Source organism: Falco punctatus (genome assembly GCF_963210335.1).
Source record: "Falco punctatus genome assembly, chromosome: 3".
Lineage (NCBI taxonomy): Eukaryota > Metazoa > Chordata > Aves > Falconiformes > Falconidae > Falco > Falco punctatus.
The window spans coordinates 18,302,768-18,322,029 of NC_137582.1; the positions used below are offsets into that span (position 1 = coordinate 18,302,768).

General features: G+C 42.2%; 1 protein-coding gene across 1 annotated transcript in view; it reads right to left on the reverse strand.

Annotated features, from left to right (window-relative positions):
• The window catches only part of FER1L6 (fer-1 like family member 6), a 108,869-nt gene that overhangs the window by 13,684 nt on the left and 75,923 nt on the right, over positions 1-19,262 (reverse strand). Inside the window, exons 23-35 of the mRNA XM_080381750.1 lie at positions 17,571-17,681; positions 15,249-15,410; positions 13,915-14,098; positions 13,530-13,714; positions 11,901-12,023; positions 11,730-11,769; positions 9,890-10,002; positions 8,615-8,746; positions 7,456-7,581; positions 6,307-6,434; positions 4,279-4,449; positions 2,937-3,097; positions 794-936 (exon numbers count right to left, since the gene is read on the reverse strand). Coding sequence (XP_080237876.1) covers positions 794-936; positions 2,937-3,097; positions 4,279-4,449; positions 6,307-6,434; positions 7,456-7,581; positions 8,615-8,746; positions 9,890-10,002; positions 11,730-11,769; positions 11,901-12,023; positions 13,530-13,714; positions 13,915-14,098; positions 15,249-15,410; positions 17,571-17,681 — 1,779 coding nt within the window. The remainder of the gene's footprint in view (positions 1-793; positions 937-2,936; positions 3,098-4,278; positions 4,450-6,306; positions 6,435-7,455; positions 7,582-8,614; positions 8,747-9,889; positions 10,003-11,729; positions 11,770-11,900; positions 12,024-13,529; positions 13,715-13,914; positions 14,099-15,248; positions 15,411-17,570; positions 17,682-19,262) is intronic.

Genomic DNA, 19,262 nt, shown 5'->3' on the forward strand with positions numbered 1-19,262 from the left:
ACTTGTTGCCTTGCTTCCTCCATACAGGACCCTGAACTCCACTATCTCATGGTGACTGCAGACAAGGATACCCCCAGCTTTCATATCCCCAACCAGTCCTTCTCTGTTTGTGAGTACAAGGTCAGGCAGCACACCTTGCCTCATTGGCTCCTCCACCACCTGTGTCAAAAAGTTATCAGCAATACTCTGAGGAACCTCCTGGACTGTGTGGTCCTAGCTGTCTTTCCAGAAGGTATCAGACTGGTATAAGTCCCCCATGAGGACCAAAGCCTATGATCATAAGGGTACTTCCAGCTGTCTGTAGAGGGCCTCATCAACTTCCTCTTCCTGATCATGTGGCCTGTAGTAAACACTCACAACAGTGTCACCCACATTAGCCTGCCCCTTAATCCTCACCCATAAACTTTCAATGCGTTCTTCACGCGCCCCTAGGCAGAGCTCAATATGTTTCCATTTGCTCTCTCGCACAAAGAGCAACTCCCAAGAACTAAAGTCTAAACACAAGCAGAGTTTGGGTTAACTTAATGCAGTAAAGCATTTGAAAGTATGAAAATGTGCAGTTACACCTTTTGTGATTACTGTGTATTTGGGTAACTGGCCGTACATACATGTGTGACAACTTCCAGGTTGATACGGTACAAAGTCTCATCTATGGTACAACACTCGGATGCTCTGTAAGTTTGCAGGTGCAAATAGAAACCACAATAACTGGAGGAAAGAAAAACTGCTCCTGGGTCTACCAGAAGCAACTATCAGAAGGTGGTCCATCACCACCACCTCTGAGCTGCTCTACCTGTTCCATGCCTGGCTTATCCTTGTGGTAGAGAGGCCGAGTCTCAATGTGCTCTGGTACCAGTTTGTATCCAGCTCCAGGGATTTCTTCCCAAGCATGTAAAACCTTTAAGGAGAGATGTTCATACGATTCAACTGGCTCCTCTGCACACAAAAAAAGTCAAACAAAAAGAACAGAGAGAATTGAGTTACAATGTTGGACCCCTTGGTAACACATTCCATTAATTATTCAAGTTGGTCATTAAAAATTTTCTTGAGCTAAAAGGAAGGTTTTATGAATCCCAGCTAAGTAAAGAAAAGGTCTTGAAATGCATTTAGTTCTTGTAAATAAAGGTACACACCATGGTAACTAGGAGATTAGCACTTAGGCAGCATTTTATCTGCAACACACAGCAAGTAATTTTGCTATTACAGCAGTAGTTTCTAACAGCAAGAAAGAAGACTGTGAACTAACCTTTCCACAGAAAATTGCAAATATGAGGCTTTTTTACAGCTCATGAAAGACAAGGAGACTTGATTCTGACAAAGCTGACAGAAAATAGGCATTAGTAATTACATAATGGGCCTTATTTTGCCTCATGATGGCAGCAGTGAAGACCCTCCTGGACAACTGAATCACACCTCAAAGGAAAAGGGTTGAAGTTCATGGGCAACAACATGTCACCTCTTGACCATTTTAGCTTGGCCACTGGAGGAAGGGAGACGCCAGAGATAGCACCTCAAGGAAGGATCAGTGCCAATACTGAAAGTAGGGTGGATATTGGAAAGCAGAGACAGGCTTTTGATCTCTTGAGCTTCTCTTTCTTCTCATTTTTTGTGGGCTCAACACAAAAGGAACCCAGACTTCTGAAGAGGGGTATCTCCTAGATTAGAAGTACCCAAGTGAGAAGTTGGCTTCTTTGTGTCAGCAAACTGATATCACTTTTCCTAGGGGTGTTGCTATCTCTGAGTTGCTGATAGTTCACAAAAATGTTTGTTTGTGATTTAAATAGTAGATATTAAACCCTTCACAATGGCTTAAAGAGTGAGGAAGGATGACCCTGTGGTTATGAGTCCTGGTTCCCTTTTGTGCACCAACGTGTGTTTGAGATGTGATGTATTTCATCTGATTTTAGCCAGCTAAAGGACAGATAAGGGAGTAGAGGTTTCCCTACACTGCCACATTGTCCACTACTGTCTCCAAGACCAGCTCCTTTTGTTCCCCCTTGAAAGTCTCCATCCTTTTTCCTTACCCTGGGTATAAAACTGAATCATAGAATGGCTTGGGTTGGAAGGGACCTTCAAAGGTCATCTTGTCCAAACTCCCTGCTATGTGCAGAGACATCTTTCATTGATGGCTCTGTCCCACTCCACACTTAAGTGATACGGATACTCAACTTCCTGGTAGCTTTGACTTCTTTTTAATCTGGGAGCTCTGAAAGCAAGTTCTGTCCTACACCCTGGATTCATGGACCCCACAGATACCCAGCTTTCCATAGCACTGTGTCAGTGCTTCAGAAGACCAGTCAGAGTGATAATAATCAAGAGGAGGAAAAAAACAGAGAGGAAAGCAAAGTAGGTAAGGTAGGACTGGCAGATAATTGGCCTAGAACTTAACTGGTCAGAGACTTAGTCTGACCCTGAGTAACTCACTTCACATCTGTATTTCCCTTCCCTCTTCTTCTCACTTCTTGGGCCTGCCTACACTAGTGTTTTAGTTTAGACAGGGAATGCATTTTTGAAGACTCTCCCTGACTTCCCATGCTTTGACTTGCTGTGTGGAAGGATCTCAGAGCATGCACGTGGACTTCTTTCAGATGAAACAAAGCCAGAAGACATGTTCCAAGAGGGTCACCTGAACTCCAACCAATCCTGGGCATCCCATCCTTGGGATCAGGCAGGAGCTAGTCCAAAGTATCCCCCAATGCCTACCATGGGGATGTCAGGTGATCAGCAATAACTCTCTCACCCTACAGATTCTCTGAAAATAAGCCATGGCAATAGCTAATGTAGACACAGCTTTCATCACCACAGTATTTCAAAGCAGAGGCAGGTTCCAGTAATCTGACTTCAGAGCACATAGCACAACAGGGCCCCAGCTACAGCTTGGGCAGGCTCTCGGTACTTCTACAATGCAGTTGAAGAACGATGAACTGCTTCATTACCATTGTCATCTTCTGTGAAGATTGTCTGTCCCTTGAAGACTTTCATTCCTACTTGTATCTCCCCTGGCCGCATGAAGGGTCCATTTATTCTGTAGTCCTTACACAGCTTAGTGAGGATCTCACTTGGCTTGGTTGCATCTCGCCATGCATTGTACCCTTCTCTGTAAGGAGGGAACAAGGAGCAAAGAGAAATGGGTGAGATTTTCCTTCAGCAAAGTCCACTTGCAAATCAGGACTTCCCGTGCAGAGACTCACTTTGCGGTCAGTGGCCCTAACATCTGCTCAGGCAAACTGCTCTGAATTGTCCAGTGCTACGTCCTACTTGAGACACCCCTTCTGTCTCCTCAGGTCCTGGGGCCAAACACTCTTCTCTCTTAAAAAACAGGAAAAGTTGAAGCAGCCTCACCCACAGCTTAGGTAAAGTAGCCCAGACGTTGGCATGCTCCCCAAGAGGAAAAGGACCGGAGCTCATTCAAGGACCAGAGCTCATTCCCTGTTCTACCTAAAGGATTCATGTCTATATGTTCTACCTCCATTTAATGAGAAGCGTTCTGCGGCTCCCACATGCGGAGGAGAAGCTGAGATTATCTCGGACCTGGAACAAGCACATAAAGAAATACCTCACACTGGAGACTGAGCTGGCAAGGGAAGTCCTGGGGTTTGCTCTGCGCTCCTGGATTGCTTTTCCATGTTGCCCACTCTTTGTTTGTAGATAGAGGAACAACCACAGGAGAAGAGCTCCAAGCCCACATCTCCCACATTAGTGCCCCACCCCAGGGCAATGGAGTTATTTTAATTTGACTTTCTCTGCACTAATTAATCTTTGTGCACAACGTCCTTGAGGCTGCAGCTGTATGACAGGGACCAGGAGCTCAGCACCACCGCCCTGTGACTCACCACCGTTGCAGCGGCCAGGACAGCAGTCCCACTCTGCTCCTGCTCCCCTCAGTGCCACGCCAGTCCCACCAGTTTTGCTGCAACAACTCCAGTTGCAGATGAATAGTGGAGAGCAGAGCCCTGTCATTACTTCTGACAGATTTTTTTCCCATTTGCCCTTTATGCCTGTCCAAAGGCAGTTTATCAAGCAGGTATATTAAACATAGGCTGGTTACCATCTAAAATACTTGGTGAACAAAGAGTGTTGTTAATTTTAAAATATCCGCTTCCTACTGAGCCTGGCAGCTACCCAAAGCCACTGCTAAGTTCTTTGGTGAATTTTAATTAAAATGCCTCCTGTGCACTTTTGTGCTGGAGAAAGCACAATATTTAGCTACATCCGGAATTTCTCCTTCAAGTCAAGTAACTCACTGTGTGCTCTGCTGCTGTCTGAAGAGGTACTTACATTTCATATTGACTTTGTAGCCCACAGGTAGCTCGATGCCTGCTGTAGAAACGATTTTCCAAATCAATTTTAGTCTCTCCAATGAGATCATCTGTTCCCACGAAGTCATGGTCGTAGATCAGGACTGTGAGCAAGGAATCCTTGGGGAATGTAGCTTGTATTTCAAATGATCTACAGCAAAAATTGAGACCTACATGCAGTCAAATCAGTTTGGAAGCCCAAAAGACTGAGTTAACAAATACTGTGCAAACAACATGTGGACAGTGTCTCTTCTAATAAGAGACAGTGTGTGTGTGTGCGCGTGCGTATGCATGAGTGTTTGGTAGTGTTTTTTGTTTCAATGAAATACCTGAACACACTGGAAACACACAGGGCAAAAATTTTTTTCTTTCCCTTGCTTCCGTACCATCCCCTGTACAGTTCTAAGATCCTTCCCACCTACAGCAGACAGAGCAATGGGACAGAGCTGGTCAGCTGCAATGGTTTATCCTGAATCCAATAGAGATGGAAGCATGGAAATTACAAGGCTAATGAAGCTCTATGTAAGAGTTCTCACATGCTTTTCAGAAGCCCCAAAAGGGACATCTGAGTCTTGGCTGTTTTCTTTCAAAGGCTCCAGGTTAAATATTGAATATAGGAATCTGGGGGCACCCAACAAAATGATCAGGCAACAGTTTTAAACAAGTTTCAAAGAAGCAAAGATCAGAACTCCCTTTTCACTGAGTGCATTTGTCAGGGATAGGAATCATTGTCGTTGAGATGTTTAGGGAAGCCAAAAATATAAAAGTGATTTTAAAAGGGATTTAACAAATTGGTGGAAGACAGGACATCCTCATCAGCACAACACTGCCTCCAGATTTCTCCAAAGCACAGGTAAAACTGAGCTTTGTCTCCTGAAAAACAAATTTTGTCCTTTTTCTCAAAGTGGCCAAAGTAAATTTTGTAGCAACAGCAAAGCAGTCTCTGGAGGACAGAGGGGTTTGGCAATGGTCTTTTATTGCTAGAAGTTGGTGGTGCCATGCTGACCAGGGCTTCCAGGATGATGAGAGGTGGTTACTATGAGTGATGCTACTGCTGTGAAGGATTTGCTGGTCCAGCCACCCCAGCCACTGGCAGCAGCATCAAGGACCATCCAAATGAACAGCCCATTCCTAACCTTGTCTAAAATAAACACAGTGGCAATTTTCCATTCCATCTATATGCATCTATGATGGCTGTACTTTACAGTTTATCATAATGATCATTCATTTGGAACTTCTACTAAGGAAGAGTTTAAATCATAATAACTGAGATGGCGTGCTATGGAGGGACCGCTCTGTTCTTGTCTTTTCCCCTTATACTTTTTTCTTTAAATCTCTGTTTTTGCAGACAGGACCCTGGCCTAGGGGGCTTTCTGTCCAACATAGTATAGTTTCTCTGTCTTAATGTTCTTACATAAGAACATTTTCGACCTTCCTAAAATGTGGAAACTTACTGGCAAAAAAAAAATCACAGCTATTAGAATTAACAATATAAATACATATAAAACATTTATAATACAAAGTTGATGTTTACTGACAGCTTGCCCCTGGCTCCCCCATTCAGAAGGCTGTGTGGGTTCAGAAAACTAGGGGTTTTTGTCCTAGTCCTAAAATCAGGAGATTTATTTGGCCCTCTAGTCAACCTGAAATAGCAACAAAGGTTGTGAAATCACACTTTACTATGCTAATACTTTTTTCACTTTAAACTTAAAAATTACATTAATTTGCACGGACAAGATCATTTGTTGCCTCGTTTCCTCTCATGCATCATTTTGCAAAACTTCTCACAAATTGTATTCTGCGATGTTTTTTGACTGGTATGAAAATGAAATAATTTATAATCATACAAGGTGACACCAATTTTCAACATTTTAACCAGCAGAATTGCAAAACATCCAAACAGGCAGGAATCAGCATATAACAAACACTTTGGAATAGTAACAGCAATAGTTGTGGCAAGTGATAAAGCAGAAACCACCCCTGAATAAGAAAATAAGCCACCACTGACCTTCCAAATACTGGATTTAGCTGCTTGGGGATGTAATTTTCCCTGTCTTTTATTTCTGTATTGCCCAGTCTCAGCACAATGTAGGGATCTGACTTGCCATCTGGATCAGCTGGGCTGAGGTTGAACGCCTGTTAGAAAGAAAGACTGTGTCCTCACGAAGCGTGCTTAAAAACAGCATGGTCACGACATAGGACCGTGGGTTTCCTGCCCAGTCCTGGGTGTCCTGCAAATGCAGGGGCTTTGCTTGCCTCATGTAATATAAAATTGGGCATTTAGCTTTGCAGGGTACTGGGGAAAGATGATCTGGAGAAAAGAGTTCGCAAAGGTGGAAGGTTTAAATGCTGTCCCACCACTAAGATAGAAAAAAAGGTGAGTGGGAGAGGCAACACTGAGGAAGAAGATGGCTGCACAAGTGCATGTAGGATTCAGGAAAGGTTTCCCAAAAATACTGGTCCAGATCACTGAACAGTGTAAAAGAACTTTTCAGACTGTATTTATGAGATAGCTTGGAAGTCTTTATATTCAGGAAACAAAGCAATCTCTTCCTATTCTTCTTCCTAGTCTTCTCTTCTGCTTTATTTGCCATTCTTTCCTTCTTACACCACCTGCAACTCTTGTTTCTCTGAAATACCAGCTCCTTCTACCCCTTTTACTTCTCACATTGCACTCTCTCATCATCTTGTCCTCTGTATTTCCACCTCTTTCTCCATCCCATAACTTATTCACATCTACCACTTTGATTGTATGCAGTTCATAGCCCTCAAAAATATGCTCCCATTTCCCCTTTACTGAGGTTTTGTTTGAATGTGTGCAATTTTGAAACAACTCTACTGATTAAAACTGGATACATTTGCATAATGTAGCTGGAACCGGTTGTCCATACTACGTTAGCTATGTCTCTAGCGCTTTCAGTTTGAACAAGTAGTGTGATTCTCCGATCTTGTGATTTATCGTGAGGAATATGTAACAATTTTTCTACTCTGAACACCCATTTCTACAACATGAAACGTCGTCTGAAATACGACCAAAAAATTTCTACCACATGGATAAGGATTTTCACAAGCTTCACTGCAAAGATACTGGAGGTAAACTGAGTTGAAAAGAAACATCCAAGTTATTTCAAGGTTAAAAGAACATCTGCCTACTTACTGCCACAATATAAACCCTGATGAGGACTTTGACCGAGTGGTTTGGTGGTATTCCTTGCAGAATGCGGGGCTGCCCTCCATCCAACAAGCTGCCATCCTCAGGACTTGGGTATATGCAGAAAGAGCCCTGGTAATACAATGCCTTTTATCTCCCTCGAAAACAGATGAAGTGCGATACAAAAAACAATCCTCCGAATGCAAACAAAACCTCATTCATGCAGCCTGCGCTGCAGTACATACATATACACAACACATTTTGAGGTACCACTCAAAGGGAACATAGGCTTCAGTGCACTAAATTTAATCTTTCAAAATGTCTTTAATTTATAACGTGGTACTATCATCACATCTAGATGACTGCAAGAAGTACTTTTATTCCCTTAACTCTCTATTATTTAAAGGAAAAACACCTGCAGGTGTTCTAAATCTAGTTTTCTTAGTATTAATATTCTAAAATTAATATTTTGCCCTTAACTGTATATTTGCAAACTGAGAATTCCATTGGGTTAGTTTCACAACAGTGTGACTGGAATCCAACTGTATTTTTGCAGCCACCATACAATTCATATAAATCAATATTGACTCACTCTGCTGAGTAGCTCATACTGCCTGAAAGCAACTAGCAAGTAATTTGAGCTGAAGTCTGCATTGCAAACTGATTGCAGTATCACTGAGTTTAATCAGTTCCTCTGAACTACAAAGTGCTTGGATTCCTACTAATATTACTCACACTTTGAGCTGTGTTTTCAAATTGCCTAATGGTGCCCTGGATCAGGCTGTGCAGTTTTTTCTAACTGGAGCACTGTAAGCTTCATTTAAATTACTGAAAATTAAATATAAGGTGCTGTAACTGACAGTGCAGTAATCAAGTTGCATTAGTGGAACGTGGATTATATAACACATCTCTTATTTTCCTTCTGTGATTTAAAACTTTTTTGTAATACCTTGTTTCAAAATAAGAGCTAACACCCGGTGGTGGATGCTGCTTTCATCTATCAGGTAAAGGGAACGGAAAAATATGACTCTAGATCCCATAAAAGAGATAATTTTATTTACAACAGACTGTCAATTTCTTTTACTTTCATCTTTGGTATACCTGAAATATGCATGAAAACATAAAGTCTCTAAATTATTACCCATTTATTCAACGTTAAGCTCACCTTAAATTTTCCTATTATTCTGTCTCCAGAGTCAGCATGAGCTTCGTCATTAGATTTTCCTCTTAAAAGCTGGAAAGTTTTCACCCAGTCCTCAAAGTTATTAAATTCACTCTCCAAGTCTCCTTCATAAATCTTTGAAAACAGGAGAATGCTTATTTTTTGTGGTGCAGGTAATATATTTATAGCAACTTTTTTTTATTACAGGATGACTAGAAATCCATTTTGACTCAAAATACAGATTTTAATAAAACCAAGGTTTTGCAAAATTCCTTGGGGGAGGGTGGGGGGGGGGGGGGGGGGGGGGGAGTTAATTCCCCACTTAAAACAGGAGCAGGTTTGTCCTTAACCGGTGTCCTTCCCAACTACTGGAATAACACATTAATGCAGCCAGTAGAAGCGGCTCTAGAAGGGCCTGAATGAACATTTCTAAGCACTGGTGTGGGTGAAAAAATGTGGATGCGCTGCTTTTTGCTTCTGTTTTCTCTCTGCAATGTGCCTTTGATGTGCTGACCCATTCTGGTATGTTAATATGTCAGGATGTGAGAGTGAAGTAGACAATACAATAAAGTCCTGTGGAGACAGAGCTGTAGGGTATGTAAAAACAGCAAATCCTTTTTAAAAGGATGGGGTTTTTTCAGCACTCTCCCCCTGTAATTTGTTAAGAGTTATTCAGTGTGAAATAGAAGGGCCTAGACTAGTGCTACCTCTTAAAAAATGGAAGCAGCGGTTTCGAATTCTCCTTTATTCAGCTAGAATCTAATCCAAGCAGTTCTAATCTTTTCAAACCTCTTCATCTCTCCAGTCATTTTGCATGACCTATATAGTTTCTTTGAATTCCTTCTATCGTTACCCAACCAAATCTAATGCAAGATGAATATTACTTCCCCATCAGGGATGATGCACTAGTGATTACAGCAATGCTTTCATTACTCATTTTTAATTCATTCTTAATAGGCTGTATTATTTCCAACATGAAATTGGGTATTTCCAAATTCGGTGTTTTACAGGCAAACAACAAAACAGAATTTTCACTAAAGTCTCTCTAGGTGTGTCTATACTGATAAACTGACAGTCTAAGGCCACCTGCCCTATGAGGCCCTGGTTTCCTCTGGGGCCCATGTGCTGATGTGCATTATCACTATCATTTTGGTTGGTTTATTCCTTTAAGGTGTATGAAATAAATGTATGGAAGGTTTACTAAACTCACCTGCTAATGGCAAGCTTTGGGGAGACAGTGAATAACAACCTTACCTCAGAGCCTTACTTTTCACTTACCTGCAGTGTTGCTAGGTTTGGAGTTTCTTTCTGTTTCCTTTTCAATGTCTTATCCTTCTTTTTTTCTGGCTCCTCTTCTATGATCAATGCAATGTGGTCCGAAGACTGCTTATCTGCAGAGATTTCATGACATCATGTAGGTTTTAGTGAGCAAAGCACACCAAATGCTTCAGATAAGGATGCAAAATACATTTGAAATGTTCCTTCTCCATTCATTCTTCTGCTGTGAAGCATGGGGTCCTCTATTTTCCCGCTGCTCCTCCCAGGCAGAGAGGTGGCATTTGATCATCTCTGTGGCTAACAGTCTTCATGATGAGCTTGGCTGACAGAGTGTGATGGTGTCCAGCATCACTCCTTCCCTGCTGGCCATCTCACAGAACACCCTTTTCCTTCCTCCTCCCAGATAAAACTAACAGATCTTAACAGCTTTCACATAAAATTTAAGGCTTATTTAAAACTGGAAGCTGCTATTTAGGCTGACTGATCCAAGTCCTTCTCTGCTCAAAGGCATCACAAAATAGTGTATCTCACCTTGTGATAACCTACAAGTATGAGAAATGGGAGGTGGTATGACCAGCCTCAAGCCAGACTCCAAACACCAAGAGGGGACTTCCCAACAAAAAGAGGGTGAGCTCTCAAATATGGCACTGAGATGGCTGAGTTCGTAGATTGAAATCTGGATTTTTAGTTCACTTTACTTTCATTTTTTGAGTAGTTCATGTATGTTTGATACCACTGTTTAGAAATATACGTATATGTATATATTATATCAGTTCTGTCTCATCTGTACAATGATTATCATAAGTGAAAATATGTGACAAAAATTATCAGAAGAGAATTTATGAGATCTGAAGTCAGTGGTCCAAAACAACATGCCACAGCTGCCTGAATAGCATGTGGATGGATGTCACAATGGCAAGTAAATTTCTAATTGTAAGTGAACATCACACCTTTGTAGAATGTTTTCTATCTATTTCCACCCTGTAACAAGTGAGTTTCAGTCAGAAACTGATCTCTGCCTTATCTCTCAACAGCCCTGATGATCACTAAACCACTGTCAGCTGCTATTCCCAGAATTATACCATCTGACATGTAGGTCGTGTCTTCCATCCAGAGCAATCTCAACACCTCCTTTAAAATAGAAATCACCTCAAACACTGGTGAATGCAGTCAGCTCTGACATGGGAAGATGTTATAGCTTAATTCTGAATACCAGCTACTGTTAGGAGCAGTAAACATTTGTTTTCTTTCCCTGCCTGCTCAAGCAGTCACATTTGTCTAAAAAATTTTTTTCTACAGCTCTGTTTGATTGTGGGAGGACCTGCTAAGCCATGGAGTATACATGTATGGAGACAAATATACATACACACACAAAAAGCCTATTTCTGGCCAACTTTTTTGAGTTCTTGTGCAAAAAAATTCCGCTAGAACCTGAGCTAGACACAAAGCTTTTCAGCTATGGAAGTAACACACATGACTATGAAGTCGCCTAACAGAAGCTGTTCCTACATCATTGATGCTGAATTGAATTCAAGATGGAGAGAAGCTGCTTTTTCTGAACCTGTTACAACCGCAACCTAAGATTATCCTAATCTCCACCTTCTATCATTTGGGACTTTGACTTTCCAAATCTCTGCACATGAGACTTGAAAGACAGAAACCTCATGTTAACCAACACTGCCTATGAAGTTTTAACCTACTCACTGTCTGGCCTGTAGAGGAAAGAATCTGGTATACCACCAGTACTCCATTACCAGACAGTAATTGTTGACAGTAAAATAGTAGAGAAGCAAAGTATTAGTAGGACAAGTAAATAGAAAAATGCAAACAATTTACTTACTGTCTTCAGGTTTTCCCTCACTGGAAAAAATTCCTTTTGCCTTTCAAAAGAAAAAGATGATGGACAAACTCCTCATTATGAAGGTAATACCGAAGAGGAATCATTCAGCAGTAAATCTACTTTTACAACATTGCTCATCCATGAGAGTTTTAGGCATGCTGAGTGACTTACCTTTTGCATTTTGAGCACAGAAGCATAGTATTTGGACCACCAGTCAATAACATTTTCAGCTGATTCATCTGCAATTGTTCTTTTTTTCCTCTTTGTTGACCGTCGGATAGATTTTTTCATATCCTACCGAAGAACGGGGGAAATACTGTTGAACACTAGAACTGATTAAAACTAATCACCTGACTCATGAGGTCAAGCATGAACAAACCTATATGAAGAAATTATCAACCTCCAAAAGCTAAATAAATGCAATATGAATTAGTGTCTCCATCTTTTAATCCAAGACACTTCATCACAAACATCACAAACATATTATTAAAGCTATCTCTATTACCTACCGACAATGCCAAAACTTTGAGCATTTGAAATATTGTCACAGGAGCAACCCATACAGCAGGAAAATCTACACAGAGAAATAGGTAATGATGTTTTAAGGGATGGAAACATTCAGATACAGATTGGCTTCTCCCACTAAAGTCTGCAAGTATTTTAAGAACTCCCATCGTTACTTTATTGCCTTTTGGAAGAAGAAAGAGTCCCAATGGTTGCTGCAGTTCAGCTGTTCTCTTCTTACAAAAAGCTAAAATCTGAATCTGAAGATCACCTGCTCATGTGGCAAATCTTACTGACTTCATTTCATCCTACACCCTTACAGAAAGTTGTCAACTTGGCTGGGGAAGCTGGAGCAAAGATAGATAATTGGGAATGATATATAAGTGGGAATAATAATATAACAAAAATGGTTAATTTACGGGGTTCCCTATAGGACTTTTTTCTTACTATACTTTTCTGTCATACTTTAAAATTTTTCTATACCAGATGAAAGATGCAGACTGACTGGTGTGTACATCTGGAGAACCAGACATCCCTGCAGTTTCTTTGACCTTCTAATCATGAAGGATGCTGGAAGCATCTGACCACTGAAACATCAAATAAAGAAGCATGCTTTATGTAGCGGCAGAAACAGCTTCTGAAATGGAACTCAGTCCTGCATCCTCTGCGTTTATTGTTGTTAATAAAAGAGTGATTGTGATGGGAGAAACTACAGAGCAAGGCGGAGCATGTGCATCTGAATAAAAAATGTGTACAATCTAAAGCGTATACTGTACTGTAAACCCCATGCTGATCTGAACTGCCTGTTTTCATATACTTTCCTTTCCTCTACCCATAGATTAACACCCGTTTTATATTTTGACTGCAAGATCTTTTGGAAACAGACTTTCTGCTCCGCATTTGTACAGCATCTAACACAAGGGAGGCTGTCATCCCTGACTAAGTGCTATGGACACAGAAACAGTCATTCACAGTGGGAGTTTTGCAATTAAGTAGATCATTCAAGGTCAGGAAAAGCAAAAATCCTATTACTACAGTAGTACTTGCCCGTGAGATGACAGTCTAGCACAAAAGGAAAGAAAGGAAGTATCTGTTAATGGAAATAATGAAATTATATGGGCTCAAAGCCACATTGCTACCTAGCTCTCTCAAGGGCCAGCAAGATAGCATGGGTGTTAACATCAGTACCCAGAATCTCTAATCGGGAGATAAGTAAGAGATTACCATTTTATAAAGAAGGGTTGAAGTCTGCAGGACTGCAACAGAAAGTAAGCTGACAGCTTCAGCTATACCCACCTTCCGTTTTCTCTCTTTTCCTGGTTCAGAGGCAGAGTACTCTGGTTCAGTAGCAGGACGTGTTGTGAGATACGGGTCTGGCTCTACCACTGTACATTTACCCTGCTCCACCTCAGCATAGATGTAATCAGCTGAAAATGGTTCTTCTTGGGGTAACTCAGCAGACTGGAATGACTCAGGTGAAACTGAAATTGAAACTTTGCAAGTTAGGTAAGATTTAGCCAGAAATGCTATCATCACATTTGGTGATCATCAAAAGATCATACCATTAAGGGTTTGACCCTACACTCAACACAATAAAGCATATCCTTGAAGTGTGTGCCTAGTGTTAAGCCTCCGAGTAGGTACTTTGTCTTTCTATTTGGGGTCAGGGTTGGACATTTACCTCTCTCAGTTTCTACAACGTCTAGTCTGTTTGGTGCAGCTTCAGGACCCAGTTGAGTTTTACACAGGAATTGCTTAAGGCAATTGATGTTATGTGTTCCAACAAGAGTACTCCTCCCAAATGCTCTCCAGTCGACCACACAGATGCTTAGTGGTGGATGCAAAAGTTCATTTTCAGGCAGCTCCTAGTGGAGGACAAATAGCAGCATGAGAATTGCTGCAGAATACAGAACACATATAGAATATTTGTCTTGCACAGTAGTGAGGCTTTTACTCTTCCCTCCCTTCTCCTCAGCTATTAACATACTCAAGAGGCAAAATGCATACAGCATAGGCAACATAGTTCTGTTCATGGTTTTCTGCAAAGTCTGGAGAAAGCCTTGCTCTTAAGAACAGAGAGTGGACTGTGTGACTGTGCTACAGAGTTGAGTCCCATGCTGTCATTTAAGAGCATCTCTTGTTAGAATAAACTGGGAGAATCAGGAGCATTCAGAAGGAATGAATGCTGTGTTGGAAGTTCTGAGTCTTAATGCCACTGCTGCTTTGTTGAGGGCTGTTAACCTTATCTGCCTCAGTTTGCCCAGCCATGAGATGTGAACACTGGGTGGTTACATGTCTTATAGGATGAACTATGAAAGGGAAAACAGCTCTTTGGACATGTAACATACAGTGGAAGCTAAATATACTGTAGCAACTGTATTTTAGTATCCAGGTTAGTGTTTTGATATCCTTTTGCCTTATAAATAAACTTCTCTTTTGGTGTTAGTAAATAGAGCAAATTGAATAGATTATTTTTTTCTAATGCTGACCTTTGTCCACTGAAAGTACCAGCTTTTATAACCCAGACAACAGGCAATGATTAGATTTACAGTCCATAACAGCAAATGTTACAATATGAAACAGTCCAAAGCTCACAAGCCAGAAATCATCAATCCTCTTAATGGCCCAGTAATATATGAAGGAAAATTTAAAAAATTGAAAGCAAATAAAGGAAACAGCACTACCCTGCAAAATGGGAAAGGAGGAGGAAAAACGATGAAAAATATCCCTGTTATCTGCCAACAAGTTCCAACCTATCAGTAAAAATCTGATTGCAGCATATTTCCTTGCCTACTTGGGACATAACATGAGGAACATCACCTTCTTTTATCATATAGTTTTAGCAGAAGTCTTTTAAGGCATCTTCAAATCAGTAGTTTTTGCATGAGAACTGATGTCCCTTAGTATTTAATCAAGACACAGTGGAAATTATTTGACAAGAAAGGAAGGAAATTAGTAATTAACACCCTGCCTAACAAGAGAACAGAGAGGCAAGGAGCAGCATGCTCTACCTACCACTTCAAACCAGTCTGCAAGGCCACTGAAATTGGGATTTTTCTTGTAGCTTTGGATGACAGAGGATTTCACTCCTTTCCCTGCACATTCGATGAGAACCTGGGGGCGATCTACAGAGAGAAGCTGGACTTTCTTCAGCTCTCGAACACCCCAGAACAGGACCTGTCGTGGGCAGAGAGAAACATCAGCAGCCTGCAGAGACCCCTCAGTCTGTGGGAAGCCACTGCTGGGATCCCATCACCTTGTATTCCTTTGGGTATGCAGGACTACTGGGAAAAAAACCAACTTAAATCCAATATTCAATATCCATCAGGGTTAACGGTGGAAGTTAAAACAATCAATAACATCGAACAGTTATAAAGGAGTAATTGCCAACAGCAAGACATAATAGTGACATTTGAAAAAGTTGTCTTTTCAGCAAGGCCAGGGGACTACTCATCTGAACAGCAGGGGCTTGGTTTGTTTAAAGTGTCAGAGCTGTTGAAGGAGCGAACAAATCCCATACGAGCAGAGGTTTGCCAGCTGAGCTAGCCCTCAGGTCTGCAAAGGATGACAGGAGGTCTCTGAGCAGCTTTCCTTCAAAAGACCATGCTCCTGGTCTGGAGGACAAGGAGACAGGGTCTGTAAAACAGGTCTGCAGGAAAAATGGGACTTTATACAGCACACGATGGGGGGCCATGAAGGAGAGCACTGGGGCTGCGAGAGATGGTTACATTACAGTTGGTGAGAGAAGCCGTGAGTCTCATGAACCTAAAATGAAGACTGGAACCAAAAGGGAGCATGGGTGGCTTTGTGGACAACTGAACACTGGCAGGACTGGAGATCCATGTGAGTCCGGGACTGGCAAGGGGCACTGGAGGGGCGTGGGGATTGGTGAGATCCTGCTCTGTTCCTGGAGGCTCCTGATTAGAGTTGGGGAACACTTCTGTGGCTCTGTGGCCTTTTCTACCAGTGTGAGATACAGTTTATAGTATATTAACGAATACAGTTGTGTTACATTCATTTTGTGTTATTTCCTTGCTGGATGCCCTCCAGAGTTCGTATTTTCCTTTACACACATGCACTTCAACTATAAACCTGTTCTTGCAGCAATTTAACTGTCTGGATCTGGATGCAATTTCCCTGATTTCAAGGTGCCTGAGGTATCAGACTGAGAAGCAGACTTATCCTGTGCTCTCTCCAGAACCAAAGGAGACAGATATGCACTTTCAAAACATGATTTAAGATCTGAATCACTCTGGAAGGGTGGCTGCTTTGCTCAGCTGTCCAAACAAGAAGCCTGCAGCGGGGATGCTTCTAAGCTGAGTGCCTTACAGTTAGTTAGGATGAATGTCACAGCAGTGTGAAATAGAAAATGTACAAGCAGCACAAAGCAATCATGCTGCAAGGGCAGGAGGAAGGCTTTCAGAGCACAAAACTTAGAGGAACACCTAAGTTTAAGGATTTAAGCATCAGCAGATTAGTTCATGGGCTTATCTACCTTGCAATATCAGGTGTAAAAAAAGTAACACTGCTAACAAAACCTCTTCCCTATGTACAGAAAACAGCAGCTTAAGTAAATGATATAGCAGGGCTAATAACTGTTCTCTCCTTTTCAGCAGCTCGACTGCTTGATCTTTGAAGGCAAAGCTGGAACTGCTTCTGGGCTCCTGAAGGAGTATTTTTGTGGAAGAGCCACCAGGTAACGCAAGCAGGATCTGACTTGGCACAGTAAAATGGGCAAATAGGCAGGTGGTGTGAAGGCTGCAGGATGAGTGACAGTGAGTGGTGAGTCTGGGCAGCATCCAAGCATTACGCTGATATGAAAAGATGTCACATTTCCCTGCTCTCTAACATAAGGGGACTTTAGACCCAAATGGTGCAAGAGAGGAGGGTAGAGAAGGTGCAAACATTTGTATGCAGGCAGGAGACATTGCTTGACTGAAGTTTGGGATCAGAAAAAGCCTGGGAGGTGGCTGATGCTGAACTTCACCTCCAGTGAGGTCAGCTGCAAGGGGAATTTCTCCATCTCATGGAAACACCTCCCTGGGTGGCCCAGAGAGCAGGTCTGCCAGCCACACTTTGCCACTGGAGCCATTCCCTCCCAGCAGGTCAGGACTGAGATGTAGCCTTCCTGGCCTCAGGTGGAAGCACTGCCTTGCAGGCCCAGCCACAGAGAATCAATGTGATCTGAGCTTACCGCGTGTAATTTGGGATCCATACGCTATTTTTAGGTGATTCCTGTTGATCAGGATTTTAAACTCATCAACACTTACTGTCACAGTTCAGGAACAGAATAAAAGGAGCTGAGATTTGGAAATGGAAATATTCTAACTTGCTCACCTCCACTCTGTACTTGCTTAAAACTGGTCGGATATTAGCTGGGACTGGGTAAATCTGGCCAACATCTGGTGGATCCAGTGGGGGAAGTCTGTCTGGGCCCGACTGGGGAATCTGAAAAATGAAGGAGTCATAACTGAGGCTGGTTTTCAGAAGAATAAAACCAGTATCAGAAGTCTCTGTGAATGGCACGCAGAACACGTCAATTTAATGCAGTTTTATAAGACACATTGCAGAGCAGACAGGTTGTGCTGTGAATGTGACCTGGATTGCTATGTGTCCTGCTGTGACGCTAAAACATTTGGCAGGAAGAGTATTCCATAGAATTGGTTTATGCACCTTTCCAATAAAAAGGCTCCTTTGTCCTAGCCTGCCCTGAAGACATACATGTGCTGAAGCATAGGAGTTCTATTTACTAAAAATGGAAAGCATGGTAATTCTGTTTAACAAAAAGTCCCAAGAAAAAGTGCTTAGAAGACTTTCATGGGAAAATTCTAGATCTGATTCTAGTTCAAAAAGGCTGGTGAACAGACAGCACACATCAGCGAAACCGCACACTTGCTAGGCAAGTGTGCCTTTGGCCGCTGCGGAAGCGCTGTCCTGCATCATTGCATGCTGCCATCATTTAAGAACTTGCAGATCGCATCTCCAGAGTTTGGGCTGGGTCTTCTCAGTGCCATACAAAAATCTTGTGGCAGGCAGCACTTACATTCTTTGCCTGTGATCGCACATAAGCCTGCCCCACCTCCAGGAGCTTACTGGGGTGTACGGGAGCACCCAGTGCCCTGTGGCTGCAAGGACGGCAGGCTCCACCACAGCCCTGGGGCCTGACTGTCTCTTTGTCTCTTGCTGTGCTCCAGGCTCTGCTGCCTGTTCCTTTCACCTGCTGTGAGAAAGCTCCCTGGCTTCATTTCCCAATCCCTTCTAATTATCAACTATTATTCCTATTTATGACCTTCTCAGTCCTTTCAGGGCAGATCTGAAGCCTGGCCTGACTTAGCAAATTTTTACATAGAACAGCTGAAGCCAGCACATGATGATGAGCCCTACCAGGAGCTCAGGCTGCAATAGCAGAGATCAGTAAGAACACAGGTTTCACAGGTGAGCTAACAACCTACAGACAGAGCTCTCCTCAGCTTTCCCAGGCAGTACAGTACCTAAAGCGTACTGTGCGTACAGCTTCTGGGAAAAAGAAACGCAACTGCTGGAGCGCTTCAGCGTTCCTAAGCTAACTTGTCAGTTTTGAAAGGTGAAGCAACTGAGGTGCAGCTTTCAAAGGACCTGTAAAGTTCAAGTCTTCTGCTTCATTTAACTAGGCCACCTGTCTGTTATCTGCAGCGATGTACAGTTGTGCGGGAGTTTAATTAGCATCAGGGAGAAAGGATGTGTGCCCCAGTACCTTGCAGGTGAGGGAGATGGGTGGAAAACATGTCTTTCAGCAGAGCACCTGCAGCATATATGAGTATTCACACAACTAACAGCAATAACTCACATGCACACCTTTAACACCTTTTATCACTAAAAATCCAAAGCAACTCACTTCATAGATTTCATGGAACTTGAGGCCAGAGATCTAGGTCTAGTTCCCCAATGTATCTGGTTTCTATCAGTCACCTCTGTCATACCATTTAAAAAGCCAAACAGAAACACACAACTTTGTTCACAATACTTGCTTGTCTAGAAATCCACCTGTTT